General features: G+C 41.5%; 2 protein-coding genes across 4 annotated transcripts in view; one reads left to right on the top strand and one right to left on the bottom strand.

The window, feature by feature from the left end:
* Positions 1-69: 69 nt before the first annotated feature.
* On the top strand, positions 70-7,019 carry ap3m1 (adaptor related protein complex 3 subunit mu 1). The gene is made up of 9 exons (XM_079511607.1): positions 70-162; positions 756-1,033; positions 2,817-2,988; positions 3,111-3,248; positions 3,529-3,614; positions 3,695-3,828; positions 4,888-5,095; positions 5,329-5,473; positions 5,930-7,019. The coding sequence occupies exons 2-9, from the start codon at positions 761-763 to the stop codon at positions 6,028-6,030; spliced, it is 1,257 nt and encodes a 418-aa protein (XP_079367733.1). The 5' UTR covers positions 70-162; positions 756-760; the 3' UTR covers positions 6,031-7,019.
* A 3,728-nt stretch (positions 7,020-10,747) lies between these two features.
* Positions 10,748-17,261, bottom strand: part of LOC306930936 (vinculin-like) — a 45,260-nt gene continuing 38,746 nt past the window's right edge. For all 3 annotated transcript variants that reach the window (XM_079512049.1, XM_079512050.1, XM_079512051.1), the window contains 3 exons: positions 14,097-14,300; positions 13,128-13,232; positions 10,748-12,573 (listed from right to left, as the gene is read on the bottom strand). In XM_079512049.1, coding sequence (XP_079368175.1) covers positions 12,427-12,573; positions 13,128-13,232; positions 14,097-14,300 — 456 coding nt within the window. In that variant the 3' untranslated portion in view covers positions 10,748-12,426. The remainder of the gene's footprint in view (positions 12,574-13,127; positions 13,233-14,096; positions 14,301-17,261) is intronic.

Genomic DNA, 17,261 nt, shown 5'->3' with positions numbered 1-17,261 from the left:
ACGTTTCCAAAATGATCAGTTTACAATTTTATTACGTTATGTAAACTGTGCATAATGCAGTCAGGCTTAGCTATAGGCAGCTAAGTCCAGACAGACACGTCTTCTGCCATATTTGCCACAAATAAAGTTACATTCCTGCCACGGGCGAGAGTCCTCCAGCAGGTAAAACTTTTATATGCCTATTTAAAAATAAACATACTGTGTCCAGATGATGGGTGATGGCCAGTTGTTGCCATTGAGGTCTTTGAAAGTGGTCCGACGGATGTTTTGTGTGTGGTGCATATTGCTTTACTTTCAATATTTGATCTGTAGTTTGAAGAGTTTCCGAATCTCAGCTTGAGCTGGAGGCTACATTTTGGTCACGTTTGTGGTTTTCCAGCACTTTAGACAAACAGTAGACAGGTGACAATATTTACACATCGTTTCTACATAGGTCAGGACACAGTGGATACTGGAAACAAGTCCCCTGGACCTTTTTGAGTTATCCTTTTAGCTCATAAGTCTGACTGTACATGCTGTCTACATTTTGCCTAATAAAGTATACAATAAATCAACCAATCACAAATTTCTGTCCTAATGCAGTGTGTTTTGAATGCATTATCAAACTATGTTGTGAAGTTATTTCTCTTTCTCTCCCTCTAACCCCCTTCTCCCCCTGACATGCATTTTCTCACTCACACATTCTTGCTCTCTCACATTCACTCCATAAAACCCCATTGTTGACACACAAACCACTGCATTGTTTCTCCTTCCAGCTGAGATGATCCACAGTCTGTTTCTGATTAATCATTCGGGAGACATCTTCCTGGAGAAACACTGGAAAAGTGTCATCAGCCGGAGTGTGTGTGATTACTTCTTCGAGGCAAAGGAGAAGGCAGTGGAGCCAGAAAATGTTCCACCTGTGCTTCAGACGCCACACCATTACCTTATCAGTATATACAGAGACAAGCTGTTCTTCCTAGCTGTCATCCAGACTGAGGTTCCTCCGCTGTTTGTGATAGAGTTCCTGCACAGACTGGCGGAGATGTTTCAGGTCTGTCTGTGGAAGGTCATTGTTCTAACTTTGTTATAGTCAGACATACTGGTCTAACGTAATCCAACATTGAGGAACCAGAGAATAGAGAGAAGAGGAAGCGCTGCGTGGTCCGTATAGTTGTCACTAGTAACTGAAAAACAGGTTCTCATTGGAGAGGTTACAATAGAAACACATTTGAAGTTATTTCCCTTAGGTAAGTGGGCTTCCAAAGCACTCCCCTCGGTTGAATTTAAAAAGCTTTTATTGTCATCTGACTAAGTAAGGAAAATATATTAAAAACAAAAAAAAACGTGTCTCGGCTGGAAGAACGACTCATCTTCCATAGTATAGAATCTAATCTATACAATGACATACTAGTGGTTGTTGTTTAATTTTAAGAGGACCACCATAACTCTGAGAGGGTACAAATGGAACCAAATGGACCCGTTGTTCCATTTGTACACTGAGACCCCTTTTCCACCGGCAGTTATTTTTGTTTCTTAGTCCATGAGCCAGAGCTCCAAAATTGGAATGTCCATTATGAATTGAGTGTGTAAAACTATACCTATATTAAATTGTTTATAGGATCAATATTGTATATTAATACGATAACGCTTCCACAGTAGTAGCTTTTTCATATTTTCTACTTTTTGCATATTTTCCCTATATAATGCCTCATTTGTAATACAATAAATCATTGTCTTTGTGTAAGTAATCAACTGGGGAAGTTTCATGGTGATAACCATCTAATATAGGTATGGTTTTACACATTCAATTCATAATTAACGTTCTAATTTTGGAGTTCTGGCTCATGGACTAACTGGTTCCCATTAGGAACCAACCGGTGGAAAAGGGGTCTCAGAGTTACAGATTTCTAAGGGAACCCCCTCTAGCAGTGATTCTCAACCTGGTGGTACTTGAGCGCCCCTCTGGTGGTACACAGGTCACAGGAGTCACCCAAAAAAGGAGAAAACAGACAAAAGTGGAATGAAATATTTATATTACTACAGGTAGTTCTTCTGACCAAATAATTTGTTGAAATAGGCTCTCCAGCCGTGCTGAAAGGGGCATGACAACACACCTACGGTCTATTTTCTGAGGTGGTACTTCGGTATAAAAAGGTTGAGAACCACTGCCCTATAGGAACCGTTAAGAGGGAATTTTAAAATCATAAAGGATGACCCTAACCCGAGCCTGACACCTGTGTGGTGGTAATAATGTACAACACAGGATGTTTGTTTTTATTTTAGATAGGGGGTTGGCACATATTTTCCATAGACTCTCATGCACTATTAAAAGGGATGAGACCCTTTTCACATTGAAAAGAGAGAATCAATGGCAGTTGACCAGACAGTGGCCTTGTGGTTAGAGTGTCCGCCCTGAAACTGGGAGGTCGGGGGTTCGATCCCCGGCCGGGTCATACCAAAGACTAAAAATGGCACCCAATGCCCCCCTGCTTGTCACTCAGCATCAAAGGGTTGGATTGGGGGGTCAAATCTACTAATCAAATGATTCCCGAGCGCGGCACGGCTGCAGCTCACCGCTCCTTGGCTGCGGCTCACTGCTCCAAGAGATGGGTCAAATGCGGAGAACAAATTTCACTGCGGTAACGTGTGTGACAAATCGTATGACTGACTTTTTTTTGACCTGGCTCTCACCATTCTTATACTGACCACTGATCTTCAACCCAATTATTTTCCAAGGAATACGACATGAAATATACACTGGTCGCACCTATTTCTGCAACAATGATTCATTAGCATGTCAGTTTATTATTAATAACAGGGCTTGTCATTTCCAGGACTACTTTGGAGAATGCTCCGAGGTGATTATCAAGGACAACGTGGTGGTAGTGTATGAGCTACTAGAGGAGATGCTGGACAACGGGTTTCCTCTGGCAACTGAATCCAATGTCCTCAAAGAGATGATTAGGCCTCCGAATATCCTGCGAACGGTTGTAAATACGCTCACAGGTAAACAGGTTTACCTCAGAACACTACCTGTACCACTGTTAAAAGTTCATGCGAGTTGTACAGTTTGTACACCCAAATCATTCATGAGAACCACCTTTGTACTGAATGCATTTTTTTTGCAGGTAGTAGTCATGTTGGGGAAACATTACCAACTGGTACGTTGTCAACTGTTCCATGGAGGCGGGCTGGAGTGAAATACACTAATAATGAGGCATATTTTGACGTGGTAGAGGAAATAGATGCCATTCTGGACAAATCAGGTACAGATGAGACACATCCTTAAGCCCTAACCACACCAAAGGGTCAAGATGGTTTTAGCGTTGTCCCTGTGGTGTGATATGTCTTGTTGCACGTTGACCCTAGTGATTCAACGCATGGAATTCAATGGCCCAAACCACACCAAAGGGTCAAGATGGTTTTAGCGTTAACTAACTGTTTGGACCCAAGGAGTTGCATGGTGACCTTCAGAGATTCAGGATGATTTAGTAGTATTTCAAATGTAGCTAACTGCTTTGTTCAATTAACGGGACTGGTGTACAGGTACTACAGTGTTTGCAGAGATCCAGGGTGCGATTGAGGCCTGCGTTAAACTCACTGGGATGCCTGACCTAACGCTTTCGTTTATGGTGGGTTAATTTCCTCTTGGCCCCTTTATGGACACTTAACTGTGTGTTCAAATAAATCACATCTTGATCTTTACCTGCAGAATCCCCGTCTCCTTGATGACGTGAGTTTCCATCCTTGTGTGAGGTACAAGCGCTGGGAGTCTGAGCGTGTCCTCTCATTCGTCCCCCCAGATGGAAACTTCACGCTCATGACTTATCATGTCAGTGCACAGAAGTAAGTTCACAAGTTCAAATCCCACTCATACTATACGTCAGGATTATATTTTGAACCCATGCATAGGGTCATGATATGATACAATACACACGCGAACTAGTTGTGCACCCAGTTACGGTTTTCAAACCCAGAAACCATGCTGGGAGCATCAGATCAGCAATTAAGGCATTGAGTAATTTTTGAATTTTGAACGGCACTTTGGCCTTGTGTTTGGCAAATATGAATTCTCGCCAGAAATAAGACTACATGTGAATGTTAATTGTGTTAGTTGGCATTTGGCAACAGCTTTTGGTACTTATTGTCTTTCGAGGAGTGTCTTGGCTGTGGAATGCATGACTGTAGAATTGTGGAAATATTCACAGGCTTGTCAACAAGGTTTCAAATGTTGCCATGTAATCACTAAGGTTATGTTCAGATGGACAGCCTAAAACCTGATTTTTGGCCTCTCCCCATTAGAATCAATTTATTTTTGAGTGGTGCAACCACTCCAAGGAACAGCAATGTCCGTGTTAACCTACCTATGTGACTATGTATGTGACTGTTACTATGAGTACCAGTAGGGGCAAAAGTGGCGCTGTTGTGCGAGAAACAGAGAGAGATAGTGCTGCACTGTTGCCTGCTAATGAGGGGGGGGGGTTCACACGGGTGTGATTTTTATCTACTTTGAACAGCAAAAACAGTTTAATTTAACCTACATTCCTAAATGGATTGAAATGCAATTCAAATCAGATTTTTAATGATGTGTCTCAGTCTGGACATTGGACACAGAAACTATACTTTGTCGTATGACATTGTCGCTCACTGAAAATGTTTGCTTGTTACAAAGCAACCAACACAGATAGGTAGACAATGTCTGAATACACAAATCCAATCAGTTCAGGCCTAACTGATTATAGACCTTCATTGTTGTTCCTTGATAAATGGTAAATGGTGCATTTATATAGCGCCTTTATCCAAGGCGCTTTACATAGATTGTGCATTACATTCACCCATTCAGCCACTCTACCCCTGAACCACCGCCGCCGATAAATAATTGGTGTTCCTTGTCTCCCTTCTCAGTCTTGTGGCCATCCCAGTGTATGTAAAGCAGAGCATCAACTTCTTTGACAGTGGTTCCTGTGGACGCCTCGATATCACTGTTGGACCCAAACAGACCATGGGAAAGCCGGTGGAGGGGCTAATGATAACCATCCACATGCCTAAAGCTGTGTTGAGTGCCAACCTCACAGCCACACAAGGGAACTATAACTATGACAGTAGCACGAAGGTACTGTAGCTATTAGTCAGTGTAAACTAGAGCACGGCCGATATATCAGCCATTATTTTACTTTTTTAATGACATATCGGCAGTTAATTGGGCAGCAGCTGTACCTCATTTAAATGTTTGATCTAAGTTTTTTGTATTTATTTATGTTTGCTTATAAGTTTAATGTTCTCAAACCCCAAACATCGTCCCGGGCTTTAAAATGGAGTGCATTATGGTGGTCTTTGTTGTGATAGGTGCTGGTGTGGGACATTGGCAAACTGAACCCGCAGAAGCTCCCTAACCTGAAAGGCAGTCTGAGTCTACAGGCAGGAGCCCCCAAACCAGAGGAAAACCCCTCACTCAACATTAACCTGAAGATACAGCAACTGGCCATATCAGGTACCCATTGACCTTTAACTTTGACCCCTAGCTTGGTGGTATTAACTTAAATATGTTGTCTTTACAGCCCTCCAAAAGCCCCTACTCTATTTCTTTTGCCTGGCCTTGTGTAAAGCAATTTGAATTGCCTTGATGTTGAACTATGCTGGACAAATTCAGTTGCCGTGCCCTGTCTTATTTGTAATAGTAACGACAAAAAATAAATAAAAAAAATCTTTGTAATTGTACAACATTATACATTAATTTAACCACTTTCAACCTGGCCCAATTGAACAGATGGGCTATTTTCACTGTTCATCACACAACGAAGTACAATATATAGGGCGTTAACATTACAACCTGATGTAGCATTTCTGCTGTGTTGGAAGGTAGGACAACATAAGGTTTTACACTGGAATTCTGTATTTTATGACATTGCTGATGTTCGTGTCTTCTCTAACCTTTGTTCCGATGCAGGACTGAAGGTGAATCGTCTTGATATGTACGGAGAGAAGTACAAACCTTTTAAAGGGGTCAAATATGTGACTAAAGCAGGGAAATTCCAAGTGAGGACATAAGTAGAGACTGAAAACACCAAAGACAACAATTCAACGTGCCAAATATGGGCCAGGTTTACGACGAGCCTTTCATAGCCGCCAGCTCACTGGTATTAATTGCTTAATGGTTATTTATTATGTGTATAACATTATATGTGAATGAATGGTGTTGTTTGACTTGTAAAGGGAAGCCTTAATAACCAGTATTGTTTGTGCATTTGTTCATGAAGTGCTAATGCTGCGTTCACACTAGCAGTGACAAAACTACAAAACGACCAACAACCATGGTCAGATACCAGATACTTTTCTGCAGTGTCGCCCTTGCAGCCACACATTTACAGAAGAGAGCAGAAATTCTGGGGGGAGAGAATGGAAGTCAAAATGGTGGAGACATTATTTATGGTTACTTCATTGGAGCGCAGAAAACATCTGACGCCTGTTACTTTTTTTTAAGCTTCATGTTGAAGGCTTCCACTGAAAATGACTTGTAGCCTGTTGCTTTGTTGCCACCAGTGTGAACCCACTGCAACCCAGCATAACTGTTGATGTTGTTTTTGTTTTTTTTGTACGCTGCAAACCATTCCTCCTCTTTTTCGGACCACTTATCCCGTTTATGGATCAAGCGCTGTTCTGAGTGTTGCCATAGTCACAATATGACCTCACTCAGGACTTGCGTTCTACCTACTGTGACACAGTACCTACATGCCTTGGAAATCCTCTCTTGCTTGCTGCCTGAGCATAGTCAGCCAGATAAGTCAGTTTTTGCAAAGGTTTTTAGTTTTTTACACATTGTCGCATAACTTAAAAAGACAGTTTTATATTATGAAGTTTATTTTTTAGAGAATTGAATGTCTAAACTATTCACTAAATGGCTGCAGTGTGTGTTACGCTGATTCTTAAATGCAGGTGTTTGTGCAGCTTACTATCAAGAGTACACCAAGGAGGCCTTAGTTTGTTTAGTGTCTATTGGCTAAATTTGGCCATGGTGAAATATAAATATCTACACACTGTTTTATTGTTGGTGTTTTTTTTGTTTTTTTGTAATTATTATTAAGACTGGTTAATCATATGAACCCTATCAGCCGATCTACAAGTTCAAAACACCTCGTAACACGATGTGTTGGGTTTGTAGATCATCTATTTTCGCACAGGAAATGTTGTGGAGGGAAAAAAGAGAACCACAAATGGGGTCCCATCTTATCCCTAAACTTATTTGCAATTTTTTACTATTTTGAAAAACCCTTTCAAATAGTTCAAATAACCGATCTGCAAGCTCACAACGTGTCGATGTAGATCGGCTAGTTGAACAATTTGAAAAGGTTTTTCAAAATGGTAAAAAATGGCAAATAAGTTTAAGGGGCAAGAGGTGGCACAAGATATAGTCCATAGACCCTGGTCAACTACATAAGCTTAAGCATTTTTAAGGAATAGTGTGTACTGTAGATGAATCATCGTTAAATTAGCTGGTCATACTTGACACTGTTCCAGGCAATCTAGTTTAGCAAAAGCACCCCCAAGAGTGTTAATGTGGAATACACCCTTTCACTCTACACAGTATTGCACAATCCCTTATCTAAATGTGTGAAAAGTTTTACTCCCTAAAGTGCGTGTATGTGATGTCACTGTGTGCTCTTTAGTCTTTTTCAGCCAACACTCCGACAAGGTTGTCCATTCCAGGTCAAAATAATTTATTTGTAATGGCAATTGCATTGAATGACCAAGTCAGAGCCTTCATTATTGTCCTTTTATTAATCCAAGGCACAGCAGATGTGTTGGCAGGGCTATAACTTATCATTATACATAATACATTCAGGGTGTGAAACATTGCGTGCAGCACCATCACATCGTGTCCCTCTCAGTCTTAGTCAAGAGCTCAGTGACTGCTACATGCTCTGTAGGCTATAATTACATAAATAAATTGCAGTAAACAAATCTGTGCCACAACAGCCAAAGCACTGCCGTTAACCCTGGTGTCCCTATTGTATTTTGAGCATGTCAGAAATGTTTTGAAAATGGCTGAGCTTTTAGATCAGCAAATTTAATTAGTTTAGAACATTTCTTAACATTTTTGACAGAAGAGCTTAAGTTAACCACCATGCAGGTGACAGGCTGACAGCCCACCACTGCTAATACCGTCCACAGCTTGACGAAACCTGCTGCTGAGGCCATCATCCAAATCTTTGATGCTTTGTTTTTGTTTTTAACACTGACATCTTAAGAAAATATATATATAAAAAAAATATTCGCGTAGATTGAACTAAGTTCAAGAAAAATCTAATTATCACCGATACTCTGACTGTATATAAACTGCTATTAGCAAGGTGCTTTAATGGTGTTGTTCACTTGCTCCAGACAAAACACTTTTAAACAATTGCCTCTCAAAATTATAAATTAAGTAATAAGAGTGGCATAAGCCATGCCACCACATCACACAAAGTTTCACATTATTCACAAACCACCGGGGTCTCATGGAAATCCTCTAAAGAATGCTTGACAGCATCCAGACTACTAAACACACAGAGAAGGTTCCAGAGTGGGCTGCTGTTGGTTGTCAAAAAAAACAAAGAAAAAAAACATTGGCATTTATGAAAAAGTCCTAAAGCAGGGGTCTTCAACGTTTTTCAGGCCAAGGACCCCTTATCTGAGAGAAAGTTGAAGCAGGGATAGATTAAAACGTTTTCCTAGATTTCATAGATAGCTTCATAGACTTGTTTGACAGCACTGTCAAGCGCTGTGGATTCATGTTAATATGTATTTTCAGACATTTAACCATTTAAACTGGACCTTTCACTCTGTTCTGTCTGTTCTTCTTTCCCTCTACACCAAACCTCTTGGCTGAAAATAGCCCAAGCTCACAATGCCTCGCAGCCAGGCAGTGTGAGGTGTTGACTTGTGTGCTTGTAGATCTGCTATCTTTGGCTAAAGTTCTCCTCAGAATAGGGGTGCTAGGGTTCAAGTGGCACTGGTTAATGCAAAATAAAATACCCCCTAGGGGTCCCGGGTGCCCTGTTGAAGACCCCTGTCCTAAAGTAAACAGTTCAACTGTTACAGAGATTGGTCAGAAGTTCAGCAGTACATTTAAATAATGAAAGCAGAATAAAAACAATGAATTGTTTCTGCTAGAACATGATAAACCTCAAGAGTAACTCCCGAGCATCTCTGGTTTGTCATTAGCTGTAATTGGAGCATGCTCTAGCAGCAGTAAGCACCTGGAATTAATTGGGCTAATTAACAAAGTATAAAATAGGGCTCAAGTGGTTAAAAGACATTAAGGCCTGGGCTATAAATATATGGATCTTTTGCAAAACGGATATTTTCGTCCTCCGTTTAAAAATAAATCACTGCCCATACGACAAAGATATCTGTGTTCACACAAAAACGCAGAAACGCATTGAACACAGGAGAAAATCACTGCAGTAGCAGGTTTCAATTGTAGGCTATTTGATTTACACTTATGAGGTGCCAAATACATAGGCCTATCATATTTTTTAATGAAGGAAATGAATACCGGTACCCCATTTTAAAAGCCACCTAAATTGTGTGTGGAAGTGGAACATGCTCATTGCATTGTCTGTCAGCATGTCATGCTACAGTATGTGCGTGAATCTCCAAATCCTGACACTCGATCTTCTCTCTCCAATGTCTCCATATAATTTAAAAATATGATTCTGATTCATACACCCAATGATAGACACTTTATCATTGCTCTGGCAAGCAGGGGAGGAATATCCAACGGGCCTGTTGGGCCCAGGCCCAGGGGCCTCTGAGCTAGGGGGGCCCCTGAGCTTCAGCCTCCGCGTGGCCGCGGTGTTGTCACACGGAGGCTCAAGCTTAGGGGCCCCCAAAAAGTGAAAAGTTAATAACAGTTATTAAATGACTGCATGGACGGTCATCAATGTCACCAGGTCATTCAGCTCACTGTTTCTCAACTAGTAAAAAAAAAAACATTAAAAAAATCTGCTGGCAAGTCCTGCACAGAAAATAATAGCAGAGTCAGACTTATAGAAGTGTCGTGTCCGCAACCAGTTGTGAGCTTGTTGAGCTCACAACTGACCGTCGTGTTTCATCGCAATGTACACGTCGTAGGGGATGTCACAATAGGCGAGGAAATGCATGATTCTCAAATCCATGTGGCGTGCGCCGGTGTAGCTGTCAGACTAACTACGCTTACGCACAAGAATATAGTTTCACATGGTTATGCAGTATGCACACACCACGCCACGCATTATCCACAGTTTCTCTATAGGTCCGCAATTAACCTATTATTCAAGCTTCGCCCTCCGCACCAGTACAATTCATATTGGATTTCTCGCTGGTGACGTGGTGCAGTTGATGCAACAATGATAAGTTACTTATTAACACAGTGATATAAAAACATGAACAATCGGATAGATATCTGTGTAGTTTCCAGGCGCAAGCTGCATTTTTCTCCTATATCATAGTAAAAATGATATGCGCTAATGAGTGGTGACGTCATCGTTTCTCAAAAGCTCTGTTTCGCATGACACTCAAAAACCTCCGTTTGAGTGGCCGAAAACGCTGTTTGTGTGTGGCTGAAAGGCCCAAACGCACAAAAAAATCTGTGTTTGAAAAAAGATCCATATAGGTATAGCCCAGGCCTTAATCAGCCAAATAGGCTATTTCAGTATTACGTATGTCTTAAGTCTTATTACAGTAAACAGATTAGAATTGTGACAAACTTGTTGGAGCTAAACTGGCCTGAGGTTACTTAGGTTACTAAGTTTAATTTAGTTTATTAGTTTTAAACATTTCTGTGAAATAACTGAAGCTGCAAACCATAAATGCAATTCACTGAAGCATAATTATTTGACATAAGATGACAAAAATGATGTCTTTTAAAGCCTGACAGGTAATCAACTCAATCCATCACAGGTGCACCAGACTCCCCATGATCCCCACTTGACAACAAACCACACTCCTTTACATTGCTCTCTTCTGTATTAGTCTAATGATAATAACATCATATCCTTTGGCATTTTTCATTGTTAATCTTTAAATAAAATGATACATAATACAAGATACCAACCACAAATGTAACTATCTCCTAATGCATTTCTATGCCGTCGGGTGAAATTTGTGGACTATATTTTTCAATATTCTTTAAGAATGAATATTGCATAATGGGCTTTTGAAAAGGATTTATACTGTATTTTCAACCCATAATTCAAATTCAGAACCTTCAGTCCTTCAATTCAAAATAAAACAATGAAATCACGTACCTGACCTAAATATTTCACCTGACAAACAGCAGCATCTGGTGTGTTGTGTCACCTTTCAGTTTTCTGACCAATCTCCCATTAACAAAAATGTTATCAATAAAAGTAAACATGAAAAGAGGAGAGCTTATGTGAGCGATCAGCCAGGAAAAAGGTTACATATACAAGTGGCAAAATCAGCGAATTAAGCCCATAACTGAGTGTTGCAGATGATAAAACAATATATACAATAGACATTAAGAAAGTCTGACGGATAAAACTGAACCAAAAGTAAATTAAGGTCCTCTGAGAGCTTACCTCTTTATGTCATAATTTACCTTTAGAAAATAGAAAACATTTTCATGCAAAAAATATATACCTGGGATTTGGATAAACTCTTACAACCCAAAATACCAAAAATATATATTAAAAACTGTCTCTGATTAGCCTATGCAAGACCATACATACAGATAAAGGGAGGCATAGCACAGTCATTCTCAACCCTTTAGGACCCCATTTGATACAGTTCTTATCTCTGGCCCAATCTACATACACTGTAAAATCATCAATGTTAATGTAACTCTGAGACTGAGAGTGTACAAATGAGACCAAATGGATAATTTGGTTCCATCTGTACACTCAGAGTTAAGGTGTTTGCACACTGGTGTGTTCTTTTCAGCCGAATATCGGAGCGAATTTTGGAGGACGTAAAACAAATAATCAACCTCACTTTATGTCAATTAAGTTTGCACACTGGCACCGAATATTTCGTCCGTATAAAGTGTTTTCGGGTCTATTTGATCAGTCTAGTCTAGTCTAGTGGGGTGTTGGTGATAGGCTGACAGTTAATGATAGCATATACTACTTTCGGATCTGCAAAACGCAGCTAAAAAACGCACCAGTGTGCAGCCACCTTTACAGACCTGGGAACCAGTGGCGTCGATCGGGGTCTGTACGGACCCACTCCGTCATGGTACCATGTGACATGTGACACAATCCCTGATGTTACACATCCAGATGACAGTGAAGGATGGTTGGAACCCACCTGCACCAGCACCACGTGACAGACCCTCCTCTTCCGGGAGGTTTGTGTGATCACTCGTTATCCCAACAACGAGGTCGTTGTGTGCTACCTGTATTGGGAATTGTTCGTTGTTGGTTCCAGGCTCAAGGAGTGGCCAGCCGGAGCTACCTGGTTGGTCTACTGGTACCAGGGGGTCTTGCGGACCCAGCGCAGCGTGAAACCTGCGTCCGTGCGTATCTTGATAGACGCTGCCTCTGCTTCTCTGACGGTCTCCTTCACTGATTGCATCAGGTTCTGGGCGTTGTGGACCAACATGTCTGTGGCCTAGACAGCAAGGATAGTTTGGCAGTGAGCGGGATTCGGGAACACGGAGCTCAGACCTAATAGCAACGTTACATATAACTTGTGTGTGTGTGTGTGTGTGTGTGCGTGCGTGCGTGCGTGCGTGCGTGCGTGCGTGCGTGCGTGCGTGCGTGCGTGAGTGAGTGAGTGCGTGCGTGCGTGCGTGCGTGCGTGCATGTGTGTCTCTGTCTGGAGCTGTCTGGAGCTAATCTCCACAGTTGGCATTTCATTGCTATTGGGCAGAAAGCTCTTTTCTCTACATTTTAACTTTATGTTTTTTTTGTAAATGAATGCCCCACTTTGTTACACAAAAGTAGCATAAACAGCAGATCCACACGCTGAGCTTGTACAGTAAATCTGCTGTTTGCCATTTCAGGATTTGAATGTTGAAAAGTAACTGTTTTTAACTGTTTCCACCCGAAGCAGCGATTTCTTAGTCCTTTGATTGTTTGTTTACTTAAAAGAGCAGTGTGATTGCACTTGGCCAACAAAATGATTGTGTAATGTGTAATGCCTGTGTCATTGTGTATGTTTACCTGTTCTGACTCTTCTTCACTGATGTTGGTTCGTCCCAGCATGGTGGCTTTGACGGTGGAGAGAATCTTCAACTGAGTGCTGATAGTAGGGATGCGCTCACACACCTTTGTTAAGACAAACATGGGTTATTATGTTAGAAGGTGTTTTGCAATCACTGTGTCCATGTCTTGTACTATAGGGTGTCCGATCAAGGCCAGATCAACTTAAGCTATATTATTTAAACTGGTGAAGACGTCCTGGAAATAATAATAATAATAATAAAACTTTATTTGTATAGCACCTTTCATGACATGAAATGCAGCTCAAAGTGCTTTACACAAAAAAGAAAAGAAAGGCAGGGCATAAACAATACAGTGAGGACATGAATAACATTTTTTTTAAAAGACAAATAAATCAATTAAAAGCAAGGGTGTAGAAGTGGGTCTTGAGCTGAGCTTTAAAAATGTCTACACAGGCTGCCTGTCGAAGGTACAGTGGGAGTTTGTTCCACGCCGTCGGCCCGTAGAAGCAAAAAGCTGCTTCCCCGTATTTTTTTATTGCCATTTTTTTAGGCAAAGCGAGCAGGCCAGCAGTGGAAGACCTTAGGGGGCGGTTTGGGACATATTTCGTAAAGATCATCCCCATATGGGCTGTGATCTGGCCTAGTCCTGAACGTAAAGATCATCCCCATATGGGCTGTGATCTGGCCTAGTCCTGAACGTCACCGGAGTCACTGGAGGACGTTATCATAACGTTATCATGACGTCATTTGACTCATTTGGTTTGCTGGGCTTAGTTATTTTTGTCAGATATTTTTGCATCGATTCGTTTTGGTATAAAAATAAATACAACGTACTTCTTCATTACTCGATTCATCAAAAAAGTAACCAATAGAATAATCGCTAAGATAATGATCGATAGTTGCAGCCCTATTGTCATGTACCATTATCTCAGTAAAGCGCTGCGGAAGTGTGTGCTTATGTTGATACCTGAAGCAGGTTTGTTCTGATGCGTCTGTCGGTGCACTGCTTTGCCACTTCTTTGGCCAGCTTCGTCACATCATCTGAGGCCTTGGCGATGTCCTTGGCACACTGGATCAACGCTCGCTTGTTTCCGCTCCCACCACGCACCAGCCGAGACATTTCAGCCATTAGCAGAGCCATCCGCTTGGCTGCTCCGATGATGTCATTTCCCTACGATTTAAGTATTGGACAAGTTCTTTCAGACCACACTGGGAACACACACAGTAAAATCCTGAGTGTTAAGTTATCCCTCATAGTGGAAAAAATTACTCGTGCTTTGCGGGCACTTATGGACCCTCACTCAGGATTTTTCTGTGTACCTCATCTTGAACTAGTTTATTCAACAATAACCCCCAAAAAGTTTGTTTAGCATGGTCAAAACTCAAAACACATAATGAAAACATTGTTATCCAAATACATTAAAATGTTAAGATTGCAAAGTGATTTTGTAATAAAAGCAACATAGCCATTGTAACAGCAATTAAACAAACACAATTAGTTTGTGTTCTGCGATGAGCTGCATGCAGCGTGAATACAAGTTAGTGCGTGTTCATCACATCACCCATGACAAAGCTTTGCTTGTCATGTTGCTTTCAGTCAAGCCTCAGTCCATGTGCCCTGTTTGCCAGAGATGCAATGATGATACAAGGCTGACCAGAGAGTCTCACCGCCACCTTCTCACCACAAGTAGCTGAAGGTTAGGTCTCAGGATCCCTGGCAGTTAGTACCATACGGTGATGTGCATAGTGGTGTGCAGTGATCTTAGTCTGACACATTCAGACTAAGCAGGCTAATAAGCAGTTTGTAATGGCAAGCAACCAGGTAACATCAGAACTACGTTACCCATGAGTCTTTGGGAGACTGTCATCCTTGGCTTCACAGGTTGGCCAGACAACGAGTGACTGACAACAGCGATAAGCAGTCAGGGCCACTGACCCCTCCGTTAAACCACTTTACCAAATCAAGAACATAAAGGAGGGACTTGTGAAGCCAGTACCAATTTATACATCCAGGGCAAACAAACACATTTGCCATTCCAACAATCCTAAGACTTGTCTTGACTACTTTGTTACACACAGTGTCGCGCAGCAAAAATAGCCGATCTACATGCTTACAACACGTCACACTGCGATGCGTTGTGAGCTTGGCTCAGCAATTTTTTGGAACTAAGTGTAAATCAGAGCAGGCTTTAAACCTTAGTGCAACCTTAGCATGACATCAGCATAAACGTGTCAAACAAGACAAAGTAGGGGTCAGAGTGTGATGCAACAACAAAACAGCAGCACCAGCAGCCACAACCAGTTGTTGGAGTCCAGAATGATGGCGGATGCAGAGCTGAACGTTCCTGCACCTACTGTACAGTGCAATGCATATCGTTGCCAGTCGCCATCGTGAATATGAAGTCCAGGGCGCGTTGCTTTACCTTGCAGGAGCCTTGTGTGTGTGTGTATCCATGCGTGCATGTGCAATAGCGTGTGTGTATAGGTGCAATATCTGAATGTGCATGTTCGTGTTTACCAAACCTGGGTCAAAATATTATTTGCAAATTCTGAGTGTTTGTTTTAACCTGCTCTGCAGTACAGAGAATTGGGGTTTACCGCATAACAATTCAGGTAGTGACAGGTAGTATAAATGTATGGTTTTCTGTATGTCTTATTTTAATATATTTTATTGTAATTTCATTGTTTTTAGTTTAGTTTTTCTCCACGGTCATTGCCAATTCCTCCCAAATTCCTTGTCACTGCCAAACCCTAGTTGTTGGTCATGTGGAGAATGTAGACAACCACATCTCATACACATGGACAAAATCACCCGCAACTATTCTTCACCTGACAGTGAGCAGTTTCACCAGAAGGGTGCCGTAATGTGTGCAGAGGAAGACGTTATCTCTCCCAGTTCCACTCCCTGCTGAACAGGTTCCCTGACAGCCAATAGGCCTCACAGCAGCCATTATGACATGAAATAGATGGGTAAAGAGTAAACACTAAACAGGTTCCAATCCATTTAACCCCATTCTGGGCGGGAACCCCTTTTGGTGTTAGCATTATGTCATGCTTTAGCTATTGAAAAATAGCAGATCTACAAGCTTATAGCGCGCCACGAGCTTGTAGGTCTGCTATTTTTGAAAAATCGAAGAACCACTGACATAGAAACATAGCTTTTCCAGGTCAGTATGTAGAAGACATTTTTAGAATCTGATCTCAGGTCAAAATGGGTTAAAGAGGGAGTGCCACAATCTTTGTATTTTTCCAGTTTTTCATGTGTCTATGAGGTGACAGTACTTTATTAGACACCCTGGAGTCGTTTTTATGTGCAATGGTGTATTCACTTTGTATTTAGGGTTTCTTCCTGGAGGCTGAACCCTTGACAGTCAAACGGGCCAATGAAATTAACAGTAATATATTGACATCACACTATCAGCCCCTCCCGTAACCCCTCCCCCTTTATCATACAACTACAGCTGTGGGTGCGGCTTAACTTCAGGTGGATCACCACCCATCACCACCCACCAGGCAAACCAGGCATACTTAATGAACTGGTGGGGGTGCCCACATAAAACAACATTTTAACAAATACTGTAAACCTTTTTGAAAAAATTATACCTCCTTATATAATAATAAGACTTGATGATCATGTTTTAGGGTGGAAACAAATCACGGCACTCCATCTTTAAGGTCAGACAGAGTCAGAGTGCTGCTAGTGTGCATGATGGTTCACTGCAAAGCCTGTGCTATACTAAATGGAACTAAATCGTAGCATCATTGCTAGGTAACAAACACCTGTGTTTAACGTATACAATTTCATGTCAATATTATATGGCTGCCGTGAAAAAGGTCTATTGTGTGATCCCACAAGGAGGGATCACCAGGCCAAGCCGGAGGCACTGTGGAGGAATCCATCTCCAGTCTCCATGCACGGTGTTGTTTACCCCTGCACCACCTGAACACTCTCATGGTACAGATATGTTTCCTATACATATCGGAATAAAACATCTAAAAGCTTTCCTAGTATAAACCAAGGATGTCAGGGGAACAGGAGCACTAAAACAAACGCTAAGAATTATCAGAAAATACAGGTTTGGTGTGCATGTATTGTACAGTATGATGTGTGTGTGCGCGCGTGCGTGCGCGT

The sequence above is a fragment of the Electrona antarctica genome (genome assembly GCF_951216825.1).
Source record: "Electrona antarctica genome assembly, chromosome: 10".
Classification (NCBI taxonomy): domain Eukaryota; kingdom Metazoa; phylum Chordata; class Actinopteri; order Myctophiformes; family Myctophidae; genus Electrona; species Electrona antarctica.
Note: the sequence above shows the minus strand (reverse complement) of the source record. Positions and strands in the feature narration are given on the sequence as shown.